This window comes from Vombatus ursinus, unplaced genomic scaffold, assembly GCF_900497805.2.
Source record: "Vombatus ursinus unplaced genomic scaffold, bare-nosed wombat genome assembly UNPS02014775.1, whole genome shotgun sequence".
Classification (NCBI taxonomy): Eukaryota; Metazoa; Chordata; class Mammalia; order Diprotodontia; family Vombatidae; genus Vombatus; species Vombatus ursinus.
The window spans coordinates 4,768,626-4,787,609 of record NW_020954553.1 but is presented as its reverse complement, the minus strand read 5'-3'; the positions used below and the strand labels follow the sequence as shown (position 1 = coordinate 4,787,609).

General features: G+C 44.9%; 1 protein-coding gene across 1 annotated transcript; it reads right to left on the bottom strand.

Annotated features, from left to right (window-relative positions):
• Positions 1-5,892: 5,892 nt before the first annotated feature.
• Positions 5,893-18,413, bottom strand: LOC114044891 (L-amino-acid oxidase-like). Its single transcript, XM_027864659.1, has 7 exons — positions 18,345-18,413; positions 14,976-15,190; positions 12,954-13,066; positions 10,545-10,746; positions 9,828-9,896; positions 9,555-9,691; positions 5,893-7,599 (listed from the first exon to the last, which is right to left on the bottom strand). Exons 1-7 carry the CDS (start codon positions 18,355-18,357, stop codon positions 6,678-6,680), a joined length of 1,671 nt encoding a protein of 556 aa, XP_027720460.1. The 5' UTR covers positions 18,358-18,413; the 3' UTR covers positions 5,893-6,677.
• Between the last annotated feature and the right edge of the window lie 571 nt (positions 18,414-18,984).

The following is an 18,984-nucleotide window of genomic DNA, read 5'->3' as shown; positions in this document are numbered from 1 at the left end:
GTTAGTAACCTTTCCAAAGGAATTCCCCTTGGAATACTGTGGCCAGACCTCATTGTTTCATGGGGAAATTGCACCCACTGGGTCTTCTAAGGAGCCTCCAGTTCCATGGGGAAGCCCCCATTGGAACTCTTCAGGAATACAAGAATCTTCCTTTCCCAGAATGCGCAAAATTGATCATATGTTGGGACCCCCATGCTAAGACCACTCCTCTCTTTTCTTATTATTAGGAGACACCTTGTTTTCCAGGCCCAGCAAGCAAGCAGTGCCCTAAGTTTGGCATAGCAAGTCTTTTGTGTTCACCCTCTGGATGAACTCTGCTGCAGCTGAATCACAGAATTGGCTCAAACCAGCCCCAGGTGGGCCCTGAGCTTGGGCAAGCACCTGCTGGAACCACATTCCAGTCATGAAGCCCTGCTATGGATCGACTTCTTGTCAGTAGGCAAACTTGCCACATCATTGCTCTTACACTTCACTGATACCATGAAACCTCATTGCTTGATTCTTTGTCTTGCCACAACTATATGTATCAAGGTTTAGCCTTGCTGCCTTGGATCTCTTCAGTTCTAAACCAGGCCCTGGCACACATGTCTAATTTCCTTCCTCCAATGGAATAAAGAAGGCTTTTTACCTATAACTTCTGTGAGCTCTTTGATATTTTGTTCTATTTTTCAAAGTTGACAGTTGGTGTAAAGCTTTTTGCCATAACCTCTGTGGGCTGTTTGGTAATTTATTTTTTAGGGTTGATGGCTATAATACTTTAGAATTCAATCAATATTTCCTCTTAAACTATAATGTCTTTAGAATCCAACCAAAAAGAGGAAGTTATTGCTATTATAAATTTTGCCTCAAATCTTACTTCCTCTTTTGAGGATTTATTTTCTTATTTGAAAATGTTGTCAAAAGTTAGTGCATACAATTTTAAGGAAACTATTTCAAAGCTTTGCTGTCAACTTCCTTCTCTATATACGGTGCCACAGGGATTTACCCACCTACAGGAGAGATTGGTCTGCTAGCACAGGGTTTCTTTTAGACGAGAGAAGTAATTCTCCTTCCTCTGCTCTGATTCTTCCTTGGGGGTCCCTGTCCAAGGAGTCAAGTGGTTCTGTTGAGTCTCTTGGCCCTTGCTTTCTACTGTGACTCAGATTGGCCAAAATAGTTGCAGCTGCCTTTGGGAGCCTAGTCACAGACCTGGTCCTTGACATATGAGTCTAAATAAAGTCCAGGTGGCCCTGACAGGGAGTTCCTCCTGGTGGTCCACAGCATTCTACTTGGTAGCTTTTTCTATCAAGACTGCCATTCTAGCACCAGGCTTAAAACAAGCTTGGCAGGGGGGAGCTGCTATCAATCGTAGTGCCAAGATGGGTTGCCAGTTTATTCTTAAGTAAGGGATTCATAGTATTGGGGTAGGGAACATTATTTCACCTTTGACAAAACACCTCCTCTCCAGAGGCTGACCCCATGCCTAGACTGCACTCTCTCATCAGCTCTTTCCCCCACCCCCACCTCCCCAGAACTCCTCCTCTGAGGCTCAGTTCAAATGCTATCGCCTATATGATGCCATTTCTGACCACCCTATTCCTCTTGCCCCAGAAATGACCTTGTTTCCACTGTGTACATATTTTGTACTTAGGGTATAGGTTGTGTTCAGGGATCCTCTGGTGTGAAGGCTGAGAAGCCTTTTTCAGGGCTGCTTTCCACCTTTAGTGTCTATTTGATCTACCTAACGCTCATTAGTGGCTCCAATAAGCTGTAGTGTGCATAGCAGCCCCAACCTGGTAAACCTTTTTTGACACTTAGACCAAACCAAATTGAGGGTAACTGAGAGATCACAAACCCATTAGTGAGTTGGGGGGGGTGTCTACCCCAAGCATGTGAAGACTTCCCCTGGTGGAATGGGTGGATGAGAACAATTTGTTTCAATAGCCGTGAAGGTGGCTGAAAGCAGGCACTGTGGAGCAATCAGATCTTGGTTAGACCTTGAAGACACCAAGGTAATCCACTGCATCCTGAGCCATCACCAGTCATCTTGACTCTGTCCTGCCACTGGACTGTGATGACTCTGCTAGAGAGAGTGAGTCCAACAACTTCATGCAGTTCTGCCTCACTTAAATCCAATTCATACACAAGTCAAAAGATATCTCCTATACCATTTTACCATTTTTACCTATCTCAGAGTCCTGTAGTGACAAGCAAGTGATGAAGCAGAAGATGCAGATATACTGGGAGCTATAGTCATAACCCTGCACACAGGTGGTCCAGGCCATAGGGTCATCTTCTCACTGGAAGCAGCAGTGGGATTTGGCAACCCTCTGGGTGTCTAAGCAGTTGAGCAGTCTCTCTCTCTCTCTCTCTCTCTCTCTCTCTCTCTCTCTTTTTTTTGCAATTGAGGTTAAGTGACTTGCCCAGGGTCACACAGCTTGACACAGTAAGTGTAAAGTGTTTGGTCTGAGGCTGGACTTGAACTCAGGTCCTCCTGACTACAGGGCCGGTGCTCTATCCACTGCATCACCTAGCTGCTCCTTGAGCAGTCTTTTAAAGACTGTGCTGCTCACCTCCTGGTGTGAGGAAGGCTCTAGAAAAAATGCCCCCAAAATTTCCGCTTTATCCAACCCTGGCCTATTTAACACAGCAGATGAGGATCCCACCATGTGGTTGAAACACAAAAAAATGTGCAAAAACTTCTAGAAAGATGTTTCCACTCACCATCAATACATGGAACGTGTGCACACTTATGAACAACATGAAATCCAGTAGATTTGAAAGACGAACAGCTCTTGCTGTGAGAGAACTCAGCAGGTAATGCATCCAAATAGCAGACTTGAGTGAAACAAAGCTGGCAAATGAAGGCCAGTTTACCAAAATCGGAACTGGATACATGCTTTTCTGGACTGATCACAGTAAAGGGGAGTGCCTTGAAGCTGGAGTAGGTTTTACAATCAAAACTAATCTAGTCAACAAGCTTGTATGCCTATCAAAAGGAATGATTACAATGTGATTGCCATTTAAAGGAAAGCACCACACTACCATCATCAGTGCCTATGCTTCCACCATGATGAACCTTGATGAGGTCAAAGAAAAATTTTATGAAGATCTGGAGACTTTCATCATCAATGTGCCAAGGATAAGCTTATAATTCTAGGTAACTTTAATACTAGACTAGACATAGACTACCAGACATGGTAGGGAGCCCTTGGGAAGAATGAAGTCAGAAACAGTGACAGCAATGGTCACATTACTGAAGATTTGTGCATATTATGACCTTCTTATCACCAACATTATCTTCCATTTATCTAAATTCAATAAAACTTTGTGGATGCATCCTCACAGCAAACATTGGCATTTAGTAGACCAACTCATTTTAAGGAGAAAAGACAGACAGGATGTGAGAGTGACAAAAGTGATGTGTGGCACGGAGTGCTGGACTGATCAGAGACTTATCCTCTCCAAGCTAAATATTTGCCTTCAACAAAAGTGGTGGGCCCAAGGCAAGGCGATTACCAGAAGACTTAATATAAATAGATTAGAGTGCTTCTCTGAGTGGGAACAGTTCATTGATAACTTGGAGGGAAACTTAAGCCAATACATGGTTGGCAACAGTAAAGCAGAAAAGGAATGTGTAGCTTTCAGAGATTTGGTGTATAGCACTGCATTTACTCATCTGGGTCAGAATACTTGCAAACATCAAGATTGGTTTGATGAAAATTATGGGGAAATTCAGAAGCAGCCAAATGAAAAACAAGAACTCCACAGGATTTGCCAGTAGGATATTCTACCCATCTCTAAGAAAGCAGCATTTAACTCCATCAAGAGTAAAGTACAAGCAAAGCTTAGGAAAATGCAGGATTCTTGGCTCAGTAAGAAGGCAGATGAAATTCAATTTCATGCTGATAGTAACAATCCAAAGCACTTTTATGACGCCCTGAAGGCTATTTATGGGCCAAAGACCTATAGTGCATCTCAACTACTCAGTGTGGAGGGAGTCACATTGATTAGTGACAAGGATTCAAACCTGGAGAGATGGGCTGAATGCTTCCGAAGTGTTCTCAATAGACCATCATCAAATACAGGGGGTCCCTCTCTTAGACATTTTTGGCAAAATTCTTGGCAGAGCTCTCCTTAATAGACTGATTCTTCACCTGGAAGATGGTCATCTACCTCAGAGCCACTGTGGCTTTAGAAAGGGCCAAGGAACAGTTGATATGGTGTTTGTTGCCCAACAACTCCAGAGGAAATGCCAAGAACAGAACAGAAGTCTGTATACAACATTCATTGATTTGACCAAGGTCTTTGATACTGTCAGTTGTGAGGGCTTATGGAAAATTATATCAAAATTTGGTTGTCTGGAGAAATTTACCAGTATTCTATGTCAATTTCATGATGGCATGCTTGCCTGGGTTCTGGATAATGGACGATGCTCTTGAGCTTTCCCAGTCACTGATGGAGTGAAGCAGGGCTGCATGCTTGCTCCCATCCTTTTTAGCATGTTTTCAGCAATGTTGTCAGATGCTTTCAATAAGGACGAACATGGTGTCAAGGTCAGCTACTGCACTGTTGGTAAATTATTTAACTCGAAAAGGCTATAAGCCAAGATTAAAGTGGAGGGAGAGTTGGTACGTGATTTTTTTGCTCACAGATGCACTCGGTGCAACCTCTGAAGCTGAGATGCAACAAAGTATGGATCGATTTTCCACTGCTTGTGCTAATTTTGACCTAACAACTAGCACCAAGAAAACAGAGTCTCCACCAGCCAGCACCACACCATTCATACATGGAACCATTGGTTAGAGTAAATGGAGAAGTTTTGAATGCTGTGGATAAGTTCATTTACCTTGGCAGTATACTTTCCAGGGATATACACATTGATAATGAGGTTGATGCATATGTTGCCAGAGCTAGCTTAGTGTTTGGGAGGCTCTGAAGGAAAAGTGTGGGAGAGAAGAGGTATTAGACTGACTACCAAACTGAAGGGCTACAGAGCCATTGTGCTGACTTCATTATTCTATGAATGTGAAACCTGGACAGTATACTAGTGCCATGCCAAGAAACTGAATCGCTTCCATTTGAATTGTCTTAGGAAGATTCTGAAGATCACCTGGCGGGATAAGGAACCTGACACTGAGGTCCTTTCTTGAGCTGAAATGCCAAGCACTCGAACTGTACTGCAGAGAACACAACTCTGATGGGCTGGCCATGTTTTCTGAATGCCAAATATTCACTTGCCTAAAAGACTTTTATGGAAAACTCATGCAAGAAAGACACTCACATGGTAGTCAGAAGAAGTGATACAAGGACACTCTGAAAGGCTCTCTGAAGAACTTTGGAATTGATTATCTGACATGGGAGACACTGGCACAGGACTGCCCAGCATGGAGTGCCCTCATCAGAGAAGGTGCTGTGCTCTATGAGCAAAACAGAATGCAAGTAGCTCAAAAGAAACATGAGATGCACAAATTTAGAGACATCTCCACCCCAAATGTTTATATGGACTATTTGTGCCCGACCTGGGGGAGGGCCTGCCAAGCTTGTATTGGTCTGATCAGGCACAGTCAGACACACTGCAACTTGACTCTAACATAGTGATGTCATTTTGATTTTCTTAGAGAATAAAGAATAGCAACCAACCATTTTGTACATGTGTATATATATATATACATACACATATATACATATATATGTTTGTATGTATATGTTTCCCCTGTTAGAATATTATTTATTTGGGGGCAGAACAGGTTTCAGTTTTGTCCTTCTATCACTCCCCACCACATACCTGGTACATAGTAGGTGCTTAATAAATGCTTGTTGATTGAAGTCAGTGATGCTTTTAAACCAGTTTGTATTTTATTGATCATACCAGCAGCTATATACATTTGAAAAAAAAACAGTGCACACATGTGCAAGAAATATAGTTTATTCAGTCCCCAAAAGATATGTTTGCTTATTTATTATTTCATGTCATTTAATGAGAGGGAGGTGGCATTTCTGCTAGAGAGATGAAGTGAATGGCCAGATAAACTTAGATCCCATGCCTGTCATTGTTCCCCATAGCAAAGAACTGTTACAATCTCTTACCCTTGTCTCTCTGCCCTGAGGCCACCCAAAGTAGCTGGAGGCCATTCAGAGGGCTTCTTGGCTAGGTAGCTCTCAGCCCACAGCTATTAGGTTATTAGGCTACTAGGAAAGATGTTTGCCCCTAAGCTGGAGGCCTGCTGTCACAGCCACATTTCAAACATTTGCTTTCAGCACCCCTCCTAGAGGTCCTATTGATCCACCCACGCCCCCCTACCCAGCTCCTTTATCCTTGAATTATGCTAGAGGCAAGCTTTTGCTCTGTCCTGTCCTCAAACAGACGCCCCTAACAAGAAGCAAGCCCTTGATTCTCTTGGGAGAAACAAGAGGGATTTTTTTGGGGGGGGGTGAGGTATGGGTCAGACTAGACAGCTTCTGAGATTACTTTTGGTTATTTTGATTCTGTGATTAAACTCTAATGCTTGATTTCTTCATACCCAGCATTATCCATGGTAATGGTAAATTGCCTATAAACTTATAGGCAAATTGCCCATAAATACTGGTTTACCTGGATTTCTTTTCTTTGTACGCCAGTCCCTAGGTTATGCTAATGGACACCTATCTCACCTACTTTCCCTCTCTCCTTTCTCCCTCCTTCCATCCTCCACCTCTCAAAGTTCACTCTGTGAAAAACAGGCCTTTGAGGACTTTTCTTTGATCCCCTGAAAGAGAGATGATCCCTCACCCAAAACCACATGAGCATCGTAGTCAGTATCATAGTGGTCGGTATCATAGGCAGTATCATGGGTGGTGGCAGCAGCATTAATGGCCGCCTGTATGTTTCGGGCTGCCCGGAGCCCAGATTTGATTGCTGTATCGATCCAGCCATGGGGCTGGCAAGTGTGCTCACCAGCAAAGTAGATGTTGCCCTCAGACTGGAAGAGTTGTTCTGAATAGTCAACAAACTGGTAAGGGGTGAACTCTGCGAATGCACCTAGGGAGAATGGATCCAGTGACCAGCGTTTCACCACGGATGTCTGACATAGTCTCTGTAGCTCCTCCTTGGGCCTCCGGTGGATAGTTGCCAAGTCACCCAGCACCATGTCCACCACCTTTTCATGTTTAATGCCCAGGAAAAAGGTGGAATCATCACCCACGGTATAGGAGGCCAAAAGGACACCTATGTTGCCAGTGAAATTATGGCTGGGGTAGTAGATAAATCTCGTGGGCAGGTCCGTGATGGATGCCCCACCTTTGATGCCATCCCGTTCCCAGAAGCGTTCCTTGCAGGCCAGGACCACTTTGGTTGCACTGGCATAGTGAATGGAACGGAGGGCATCTTGCTTGGCCTGGGAGAGGGGAGGCTCAAACTGGATAAGGCGTGTGGCCTTGGCTGTTGATGAGATTATGGCGAAGTCACCTGTGATGATGGACTGGCCTGAGTCATGCCTTCCATTCTGGTAGGTAATCTTGATCTGAGACCCGACTGTCTCTACCTTCCTCACTGTGGCCCCCAATAAGACAGTGTTAGGCTTCAAGGTGTGGTATAGGGCATTGGGGAGCTGATCAAAGCCGCCAGTGATTTCATCAAAGCTGTCCCCAGAGGAAAAGGAGAAGAAAGCAAGGTAGTGAGATTCTCAGCTCTCTAGAGAGAAAAAGGATGTAGCCACCTATGGGGTATTACCCAATTTGCCTATCATAGAGCCTAAAATGCTACTATCATCACTATGTTTCTTGGGGTGAAGCATTTCTCTAGGCAGGCTTGACTTTTAAAATGTACATACTTCCAAGGAGGGGAAAATTCGTTAAACTAATTAAGTAGGTCCTCTTTACCTGGGGTCCATGCACTTTATATAAAAACATTTTGATAGCCGTATTTAAATATAATTGATTTCCTTTGCAATCCTATGTCTTTTGTGCACTTAAAAATTGTTCTGAGAAGGGGTCCATAGGCCTCACTAGACTGCCACATGATGTAGAAAAAGTTAAGGACCCTGGAATCAGAGGCTTTCCTGTGACAGGAGAGGAGGTAGTCAGCTCTGGCACTGGCGAGATGGGTGGGGGTGGGGAGAACTGAAAGGAGAACCTTGTTCATTTCCCTGCCCTAATTCTGGGATATTGAAGCAGCAGAAAGAGTACCAACTCTGGAGCCAAAGGCTTACGTTCAAATCCCAGCTCTGCTAACTGCAATCCATGTGACCTTGGGAAGGTTACTTAACCCCTGGGCCCCAATTTCTTCATTTACAAGATTGGCCTCTGAGGTCCCTTCAGTTCTGAATCTTATGAACCTATTATCTCTGACCTCAGAAGTCTTAAAGGGAAGTCAGCGTGGAAAAGCTCTGTGACAATTTTCATATATATATATATATATATGTATATATATGTATATATCATTACCATACTTAAAATGGGCCCACATCACCATCTGCCTGAACTGTGTTAAATTTGTTCCATTCTCTACTCTCTCCGGCTGAGTGGCACAGTGTATAGAGTGCTGAGCCTGGGGTCAGGAAGACTCCTCTTCGTGAGTTCAAGTCCATACTCAGATATGTACTAACTATGTGACCCTGGGTAAGTCACGTAACCCTGTCTGCCTCAGTTTCCTCATCTGTAAAATGAACTGGAGAAGGAAATGGCAAACCACTTCAGTATCTCTGCCAAGAAAACCCCAAATGGGGTCATGAAGAGTCAGGCACAACTGAACAACAACTACTACTACCCTTTCTCTCTGCAGGCCATTTTTCATACCACTGACAGAAGAGATTTTTTTTTTGTGCCTAGATGTGAACATGCCATTCTTCTGTTTATTTCAGGGCTCCCAACTACCAGTGCTTATCTTGGCATTCAAGGCTGGCCACAACCTGGCACCATTTTAATTGTTAGGTCCCCTAACCACACATCAGCCATCTTCTCATAGAAGGGGGAGTGATTGCCCACCATGAAGGAGGCCATCAGGACACACTCCTGGTACTTTCCAGACTTATCTCAGTGCTTTACAGCTTATCTTTTCCCCTTCCTCCTTTACATACTTATTTCATGCTCTAGACAACCAGGACAACTTTCTGCTTTCAAATATACCCTCCTCTTTTCTGCTACAACCTTGCTCTACTGTCCCCATGCCTGGAATTTTCTCCCTCTCTTCCCTTCTCCTACTTATTCCTTGAATTAAAATGCCATGCCACCTCCTCCATGAAGCTCTCCACATTTCCCCCATTCTATAATGATTTCTCCCCCTGGGACCTCCTAGTTGTGCTTTGTTTAAACTTCTCTGATGCCCTTATGCATAATTTTCTATTATTGCAGGTGCCCCCCCTCAAGATCCCTCGGCTCCTTTGAAGGACCTGTACTGGATATGGGGAGAGAGAGAGAGCCTCTTGTTCTCTATGCCTGGGGTTGTTGTGAGAACCAAGTGGGATGATATTTGTAAAGCGCTTAGGGCAGCTCAGGGGCGTAGTAGGCATTTCCAGGCTGGGGAGCTCCTGCCATTGCAGCAATGGTGCCCCACACCTCACTTTTCCACATGGGCTTTATGTTCATGTTCTGCTCACCCAGCTGACTTAGAGAAGATGATGTCATTCCTCAGGGACTCCAAGAGAGATTTGTAGTAGCCTGCATCTTCATTCAAGACATCCCCAATCATCTGGACAGCTCCCCGGCTCAGCTTCCCTTTCTTTACTAGGTATGCCTAGGCAAGGAGCACATTGGGTAGAGGGGATCCCAGGGGTGGGAGAAAGGAGGCACAAGAAGGGAAGGGATGTGGATGCAGGGCAGAACCAGGTGGCAAATTCTCCATCCCTTCCCCCATTTTCCACAACCCTTACCTTGGTGGAGAAGGCATCATATGTAGATAGCACGTGACTGCAGTTGGTAAGTCTCAGTTTTTCTACCACCTACAGGGAAGAGGTGTCATGGGTTATTGTGGGATCAGCCAAGGTACCTGGGGTTTATTGTTGCCATTGACCTGAACACCTCCCCTCTGTACTCTTCTTCCTAAAGAGGAGAGGGCCTGGCAGGGTTGGATGGGAAGAAGAAGGTGGCAGATGGAGGAAATAGTCTGAGGGCCTCAATTAGGGCTAAGGAAGAGGAGAAGGGGTGAGACAGAATTGGACCAGTCCTAGCTATACTTCAGGACAGAGAGTTCAGGTGGTCACAATTCTGGGGCATATCAATTTGCTATATGATCTGAAATTTTAGCAAGGGCCTCCTTCCTTAAGGGCCTTCTGGAAACACATGCCCTTTGGCTTGAGTCACTTATTCTTTGAGAGGGAACTATCACAGGAAAAGGTCAGGAGCTCTGGAGTGGAGATACTGATGAGGCATAGGACAAAAATGCCCCCAGTTACCCAACTGTCTCTCTACCCTATCCTGGAGATGAAGCCTGATGGGAAAACAGGAATAAGCAGAGGCTCCAGAGACCCAACCTAGGTCTGCTTGATCAGACTCAGAGGGCAGCAGACTAAAGATTCCTTAGGGAGCTAGCAACTGATTGGCAAGCTGTGGGGGTTAGGAGGTGGCTAAATGAGTAGTCTTTTGGTCACCTTAGCTATTGCTTTTTTGAAGAGTTCACTGGGCATCTTGCCTGACTCCTCAGGTGTCACATGGTAGCCCAGGATGTCGGGATTGTTCAACACATCTGAGGTCCTATGCCGGCGGCCGTTGATATAAAACCAGGTGTTGTTACTAGACTGGATAAAAGGGTTCAGTTTCAGACCCAGCTTCTCCACGTAGAATCGGACCAGTCTGGAACACAGAAAGAAGAGAACTCCAGTAGGAACACCAGGCCTGGTCACCTCCTGTGGCTCAGCCATGGTAGAGATTTCCCCAGAAAGGAATTCCAAAACTACCACTCCTTCCCTCCACCTACCTCCCAGGGTTGTTGTGAGGATCAAATGAGATAATGTTTGTAAAGTACTTGCTTAGCACAAGCACCTGGAACAAAGCGAGTACTTTATAAATACTTATTCCCTTCTTTAATTGATCATTAGAAATTCTGAGGCCATTCAGAGAAATGAGGCTTCTTGGTTGGAATGAAAACTCATTGTGGTTCTGAATGATTCCTCTTTTCTTCTGCCTGCTTTAAGGAAATGCACCATACACGCATAGCTTTTTTGAGGTGGAAAGGGTCTTAGATATCACCTAGTCCAACCTTCTTCATTGTAAAGAAGAGGAAACTGAGGCCCAGAAAAAAGAAAAGGTTGGCTCAAGGCCACACAACAAGCTAGTGGCAGAACTTTGAATCCATTTCTCCTGACTGTCTGTCCAGAGCTCTTTCCCTATCCCTGGGTTACATATTGACAAATTCACATTTGATTGGAATGGATTCACTGGGTGGGTAGAGTGGGGAAGACAAAAGGAGGCAAAGGGAAGTGGAGTAGGAAGCTGTGATCTCTATTAGTTTACAGTTTGAGCAAAGAGGGAAAATAAAATACTTGGGGTTAGTTATATCAGAGAAGTGGGATCAGAGATCATAGGACAATAACAATAATAATAGGTAGCCATATGGCGCTTTAAGGTTTGCTAAGCATTTTGCAAATATTATCTCTTTGTGTCATAGATTTAAAGCTGGAAGGGATGGAAATCAGAGGCCATTGAGTGCAACCCCTTCATGTTACAGATGAAGAAAACTGAGAAGAACCAGGTTTCCAACTCAGCTCTTCTGATTATAAAACAGAACACCCCTCTCCATTACACTCTGCAGGTAGTAACTCTCCTTGGTCCTGAAAACTTCTAGACTGGATTTGTGCCCAGTGTCTTCCACTAATTTCTTGGGTAAACTTTAGCAAGTCACCTCCCTTCCAGGAATCTCAGTATCCTCACCTATAAAATGAGGGCAGAGTAGGTTGGGCTGAATTAGCTATAAAGTCCTCCCTTCTAGCTCTGATGTTCAAGGATTCCAAGCATAACTCACATTTATGTATCACTTGGCAGTTTACCAAGGATTTTCCCCACAACACTCCTGTGAGATAGGTGGGATATTTTAATTATGGCAGGAAAGGAGGAAACAATCATTCACTAAGGACCTACTATGTGCCAGGCACTGTGCTAAATGTTTTATAAATATTATCTCATCGAATCCTTGCAACTACCCTGGGAGGTAGCTACTATTATTACTATTCCCATTTAAAGTTGAATAAACTGAGACAGAGTAACTTGCCAAGGGTCACACAGGTATTAAGTGTCTGAGGCCAGAGTTGAACAAGAGTCTTCCTGTTGTTTCTAGATCCAAGACTATCTACTGTGCCACCTAGCTGCCTAATGATCAGAATAACATAGCTCAGAGAGGCCAAGTAACTTGTTCAAAGTCACACAGCAAAGTAAAATGGTAAAGTTGGGACTAGAACCCAGTTCTGATTCTTTTTCCCACTACACCAAGCTACTCAGGCGAGTGAGTTTTCCCTTCCTGGTATGGGTTTACAATTGAAATCTCCTTCTGCTGGTTTCTCTACCAGCTTTCTATATCACCACTATCCTGGTGGCTGCCCTCACTTCCTTTCTCTGACCTGTCTTCTCGTTCCTCCTCCTTCTCCCTTCTTTCTCTTCTATTCCTCCTCCTTCCTCCAGGACTTCCAGGTTTTTCTCTGTCCTTCAGATGCCTTGCTATGCTCAAATCACTTCCAAAATCAAATTTAGACCACCTGGTATAGTTTGCCTTCTGGCCAGACCCTGATGGCAACCCTATGCAAGCAGGGAGAGCCTTGGTCTGGGATAAAGGAGATCATGGTATTTTGCAATGTCTCTGCCATTAAATTAGCTGTGGGACTTTGGATATCTTGACATCTCTGAACTTGTCTCCTCCTTCAACAAATAAGTATCATAATCTCTGTTTCACCTGTTTCCCTGGAAACTGGAATTCTGGAAAGTTCATTACTGGGGGCAACTGTCCAAGTTAGACTCTGTCATTTCTGTTAGATTCAGTCCCTTCCCTAGTCCCTTGCCCCAGGTCTCACCTGTGGTTGGCTGGCAACCTCATAGCACCTAGTTCAATGTACCAGTTCTTCTCTGGACTCCAGAATGTTTCCACTCTTCCCCCAATTCTGTGCGTGGCTTCCAAGACTGTCACCTAGGTTCAAGAAGAGTGCCTCATTAAGCCAAGACTTGACTTTGCCCACAGCATACCCTCTTATCCTTCCATTCTCCCTAGCTTGAGGTGAAGGTAAGTCACTCATGACTGAACAATGGTATAGGGAGGGAGGAATTCTGTGTACTGTAGTCCTCTTTGAAAGCACATAAGAGTAGAGAGAGAAAGCCCAGAGTGAGGGGTTATTTCCTTTGGCCCCCATTCCCTTAATGTCAGCATGAACTCATCTAATCAATTATCAAACAAGCATTTATTAAGTGCTTACTATATGTGTTAGTCACTGGGGAGAGAAATACAAAAAAGTGAGACATTCTCTTTCCTTAAGGAATGTACATTCTACTAGAAAGATAGAGCATGGTGAGGTATGGTGCAGGAGAAAGCATTATTCTGGGAATCAAGGATCTAAGGCTCAAGTCCTGATTCTGCACCGATTTAGGCAAATTCTTTTCCTTTTGGGGTCATCAGTTTCCCCATTTTGGAAGGCAGAAAGATCCTGACCTTGCAAGATGAGATTGAAGATGAGAAGATTAACTAAGGAAAGACCTAGACAAACTTTGGTTTGCTAGAGTAGTGTGGAGACCTCAAGGTGGTCGTTGGTTGTGGGGGGAGGGGGTGGTTGGTTTGGGGCAGGGATAGGGAACTTGTGGCCTTCTAAATCCTTAGGTGAGGCCTTCTGACTAATTTTTGGTTCAGTAAAAAGGCCATGGTGAGGGAGGTTGGTTTGGGGCAAGGATTGGGGGAGGTATCAGTGGATGGTGGGGGATGATTTGTGGTGAGAATTAAGGGAGAAACCTTTCCTTATAAGAAGTGGTCCCAGTCTTCATGTCTTTCTACTTACATCTTGCTCCCCTCTGCCTATACAAATCCTACCTACCATCCACCTTCTCCAGGAAGTCTTCCTTGACTACTAAAGCCAAGCCACTGTGCTCATAAGCTTAGAGTTGGAAGGGACCTCAGAGGACATCCAGTCTAACCCCTGCCCAGGCCCTTATTGTCTGATAGTAATTCATATGTGCCCACGAATTTACAGTTTACAAAGCATTTTCAAATCTACTACAGTGAGAGTGTTCAAGGGAGGCAGGGGAGAAAGTTTACCAAAAAAAAAAGGAAGTTGGAGCCTTGTCTGCTTTCTGAGACTATGAGCTCCCTGAAGGTAGAACAGAGGTCTGCTCCTTCGCTTTCTCCCCCAGATCATGCTCCGTGAAGAGAGGGTCTGGGTTTGCTTCTTGCTCTGTTTGCCTCAGACTATTTCCTGAGAGCAGGGCCTGAGTCTCCTCTGATTTTATCTCCTCTCAGACAGGTGGGGATGCTGAGTTTCAGAGAGGTTAAGTGTCTTCCCTAAGGTCACACAGCTAGAGCTGGGAACAAAAACCCAGGTTTTTAAACTCCTTGACACTAGTCCTATGTTGGTTCTCTTCTCTTATGAGCCCTGCCTCCACTGTAGACTGTGTGTGTGGGCTTGCGGATGAGGCAGCAGGATGGCAGGGGTGGGGGAGGTGGAGAGGGGAAGGCAGAGAGCTACAGGCAGAGACAGACAGAGAAACAGAGAGAGAGAAAGAAATAGGGACACAAAAAAGATGAAAAGAGAAGGAGCAAATCTAGGCCCTGATCTGGAGAGAAAATGGAAGAATACAAAGGGCATGCCTTTGGAGAGTGAGGGGAAGATCCTGGTCTTGCCCTCAGAGAGCTTCTAGTTGGGAGGATGGAGCTAGAAAAGGAAGCATCATTGCCCCTGCTCTGCAGCTAGGATTCCAGTCTTTTTTTGGCTGTCATGTCACATTGTTGGAGCTCACTGTTTGAGGGAGCCAGGGACCCATCCTTGGGAGGCTCCCAGTCTGGCCCAGAGTTGGTGGTTAATAAATGTTTGAGGATTGATTGATTGCCTCCTTACCTTGTGTCCAGCATCCTGAAGGGTCTTGGCCGCTATCAATCCAGACATCCCAGCTCCTACCACCAGGACATGCCCCTTAGAGGCAGGGGTCCCAAGCCCCTCCTGGGCAGTTTTCAGAATAGCTTCATACTCAGGGTCCTGGAAGCACTTGGCAAGGAGGTCAGAGTAGCCATGGCAACTAAGAGTGGCCAGAAGGAAGGCCAAGGTAAAGACACCTGTGGACAAAGGGTTCATGTCCTGAAAATGGGGGGATGGAGAAAGAGGGCACTAGCCAGAGCCAGGGCATTCCCTTCCCCAACTTAGCTTGCCCTGGGCTAAGCTTCTCATTCTTTTCATTGAGGTCAAAGTGAAATGGAAATAATTCTTGACTTTGAGCCAAGATTGGATTGGAATACTGCCTTTAAACCTCAGTTTCTCCATCTATAGAATGGGAATTACAATAACTGAAATTGATATAGAGCTTTAAGGTTTGCAAATCCTTTTATATGTTATTGAATTTGATCCTCACAACAATCTTGTGAGGTATGAGCTATTATTATCTCCATTTTACAGAAGAGCAAACTGGAGCTAAGAGAAGCTAAGTGCTTGGTCCAGAGTCACACAGCCAATAAGTGCCTAAGATAGGATTTGAACTCAGGTGTCCATGATTCTGAATCCTGCCCTCAGCATTACCCTACCCAGCTGTCTTAGTGCGCTAACGCTTTGGGGACTCCCTGTGTAGTGCCTTAAAGTTTATAAAGTGTTTCCTCATTTCAGACTCACAGCAACCCTGTGAAATAGGAACTGTTATTATCCCCATTTTAAAGATGAGGAAAACAAAGCTTAGAACAGTCAAGTGACTTGCTCAGGGTTCACATAGCTCATACATGTCAAGGAGAGGATTTGAACCCATCTCTCTGACTCTTGGACCTAAACTCTATCCACTGCCTCACAAGGCTTAATCCCTACTTCACAGGACTATTATGAGGACCAGATCATTGAATATCAGTGTCAAGTATGATAATTAATTCAAGTCAACAAAGCCTATCATAAGTCCAGAGCATCCTTATCCAAATGCTGTCTACTTCTGCCATGTCCCTGGGGCCCTTTTATGATTGTGTCTATACGTGTATGATTGCGAGTATGCATCTGGATGTATTACGGTAAGTGTCCCACAGAGAGAGACACACCCATTCATGACACACCCAGTTCAAGTCACAGAGACTTATATGAATGGAAATACAGATCAATTTTGGTAGACATCCACTCAGACACACAAGGAGACAGACATGCAGAGATATACTTATATACTCATACATGTGGAGACACACGGAAACCTCCCATATAAACAGATACACAGACACACCTCCATACAACTATCTCCACATATACTCATAGACATTTTTACACAGTCCCAGGCGCAGAAACACACAAACAGCAGCCCAGATACCAACTTAGAAGTTCAAATAGGAAAAAATAAGTGTACAAACATTATATAAAGGCAAACACTTCCTTTTAGGCCCACAAGGGTGCCCTCTTCCTAGGCCCCATCTGACTTGCTTGATTATTCACACTACCTGAATGTGATGGGAATTCCTTCTGCTGAGATAGAGGAACTCCAGGTCCTACTATCTGCCCTACCTGCTTCTATGTCCTCCAGACCCTGGGCACTGCCACCTGATCAACTGATGCAACCTGAGGATCCTGGGGCATTGCCAGCCACTCCAAGGACTTTGGGGTCTTTCTCTGAACCCTGTAGCTGAACTTCTTACCTGTTTTCTATCCCAAACAAAGAGTGACCTCCATGACAGCAAGCATCATCTTGTTTCGTTTTGTTTTGTTATCCTATTTCTATCTAACACAGTGCTTGGCACATAATCAGTGCTTCCTAAATGTATATGAATGAATGAATACATTCATTCATATGCTTATATGAATATACATGTATAATGAATATATATATATATATATATATTCATTCATTTAGACACACTCACGTAGATACCTAGACAGTACAACAGACACATACAGACAAGTAGACATAGGCACAAATACACTCGAAAGACACTGGCAAAGTGGATCCCAGGAGCACAAGGGAATCTAGCTCTCAACAATGATCACAGTCCCTGGACCCCTTCTTACAAAGCTTGGGGTTTCTGGAAGGGGCACCTCTTGGTCCTCACAACTCTCTGATGAAATCAACATACTATTTTTCCTCAGGCTGCTAGACAGCAGCCCAGGCAATATTGTTTTTGCTATTCTCCAGGCATGGCTGGGTTCTGGTCTTGGCTCTGACTTGGGCTCACTGCTCTGTACTCTCTGCCTTGGTTTCCCCAATTCTGAAATGGATGAAGGAATGCAGATCTCTATTGCTACTCCTCTCTGTCCAGTTAATAAGTAACATCTAATAAGTCACGTGCGACTCTTACAAGGTGACAATTAACTAGGGATCCTTAAGTCTAATGCAGAGGGAAACTGCAGCATAGAGATTCCATAATTTCTCCAGGGTTAGCTAGCTTACTTGAGAGGGAGAAAGGAAGGAGACCTGGCTTCCAGTCCTAGGCATTAGAAATAATTTACATTACCAATGTTTCACCAATGTTTCATCTGTTTCGCAGCAGGTGAAACTGAGGCTTGTAGCATTAAAAGGAATGAATTCTTATGGGCTACCCACTGAGGTAGGGGCAGGAAACTGAGGTATAAGGCCTTCTGGTCCAGATAGAGATACCCCAAATCAGGAAACTAACAAAAGGGGGTCTTGCATCTTTGGGGAAATCCAGCCCCAAATTCTTATTAACAGACCTCCAGAAGGCAGAATATCAGAGCTGGAAGAGACCTTAGAGCTTAGAAAGTCTGACTCTTCTTTTATAATTAGGGAAACTGAGGCCCAGAGGGTGGAATAGTCTTGTCCACTATAAGAGTGGGCCAGCAACAGAGCCAGAACTAGATTCCAGGGCTCAGCCCAGGGTTCATTCCATTCTACCACACTATCTTCTTTATCCTCCATATTCTGACCTTATCCCTAAGTTCTATCCCCACAACCTCTACATCTCCCACCAAAAACCACCCTACTCCATCATTTCCTATGACCTTGTCTCTAGCTCCCCTAGTCAGGGACCCCAAGTTCCCTTTCTCATTCCTTGTGGCCCACTTTCCTTGATTCCATTTCTATAGCTCTATCATTATCCCCTTATGACCCTCCAACCCAAATCCATCCCCTAGCCCAAATTTCTATGTCCTCTTGATCCATTCATCCCCTTGGCCCCCGATGTCCTGATCCATCGCCTCATTCCCCTTATTTCTGTCCTCAGCCCCTGGTAGTCTCATTCTTTGCCAATACCCCCTCCCCAGTCACCCATTCTCTGCAATGCCATCTGAACCATCACTCACCCCACATCTCCATGACACCATAGGCATGCTAGGATGTGAGCTTTGCGCTGTTCTTATGGAGATTCAGTCCCACCTCAGCCCTCCCTCCCCTTCCCACTCATCAGTGTCTCAGCCAACCAGCCCTAAGGTCTTGCTCACCAAGGAGCCCCAGAGCTCCATTAGTCCCAGCCAAGCAGCTCCACCCTCTCTCCAGCCCCCAAGGCTCTGCTGATGGGTGTGGTTTCTCCATCTGATTCATTTACATCTCAATCTTCCTCTTCCAGGCCACACTGCACCTAGGAAAGTACCTGACTTCCAGTGGGAAGTGTTTCTCTGTCTTCTTCCTTCTGGGCCCTGGACTGACTGTCCTGTAGAGGACTCCAAGAACCTCTGGGGCATGAAATAGAGCCTATTCCTGGAAGATGCTGAAGTAGCTAAGAGCCCTAGATCCAATGGTCTTGAATAAAGCCAGGGTAAACACCTCAGCCAGGGGCTCTCTGTCCTTACGGATTGTCATTGTTCCCTTTGGCCTAACCTACCTGCCTTACCTGGCATTCATAGCTCTTTCCAGAAAGGTTATCTCTCTCTTTTCCTCTCAGCTGATTTTGGGATCCTTCTCCCAGCACTGTCATAGCCCATATGTTCTTCCTCCATTTTGGGC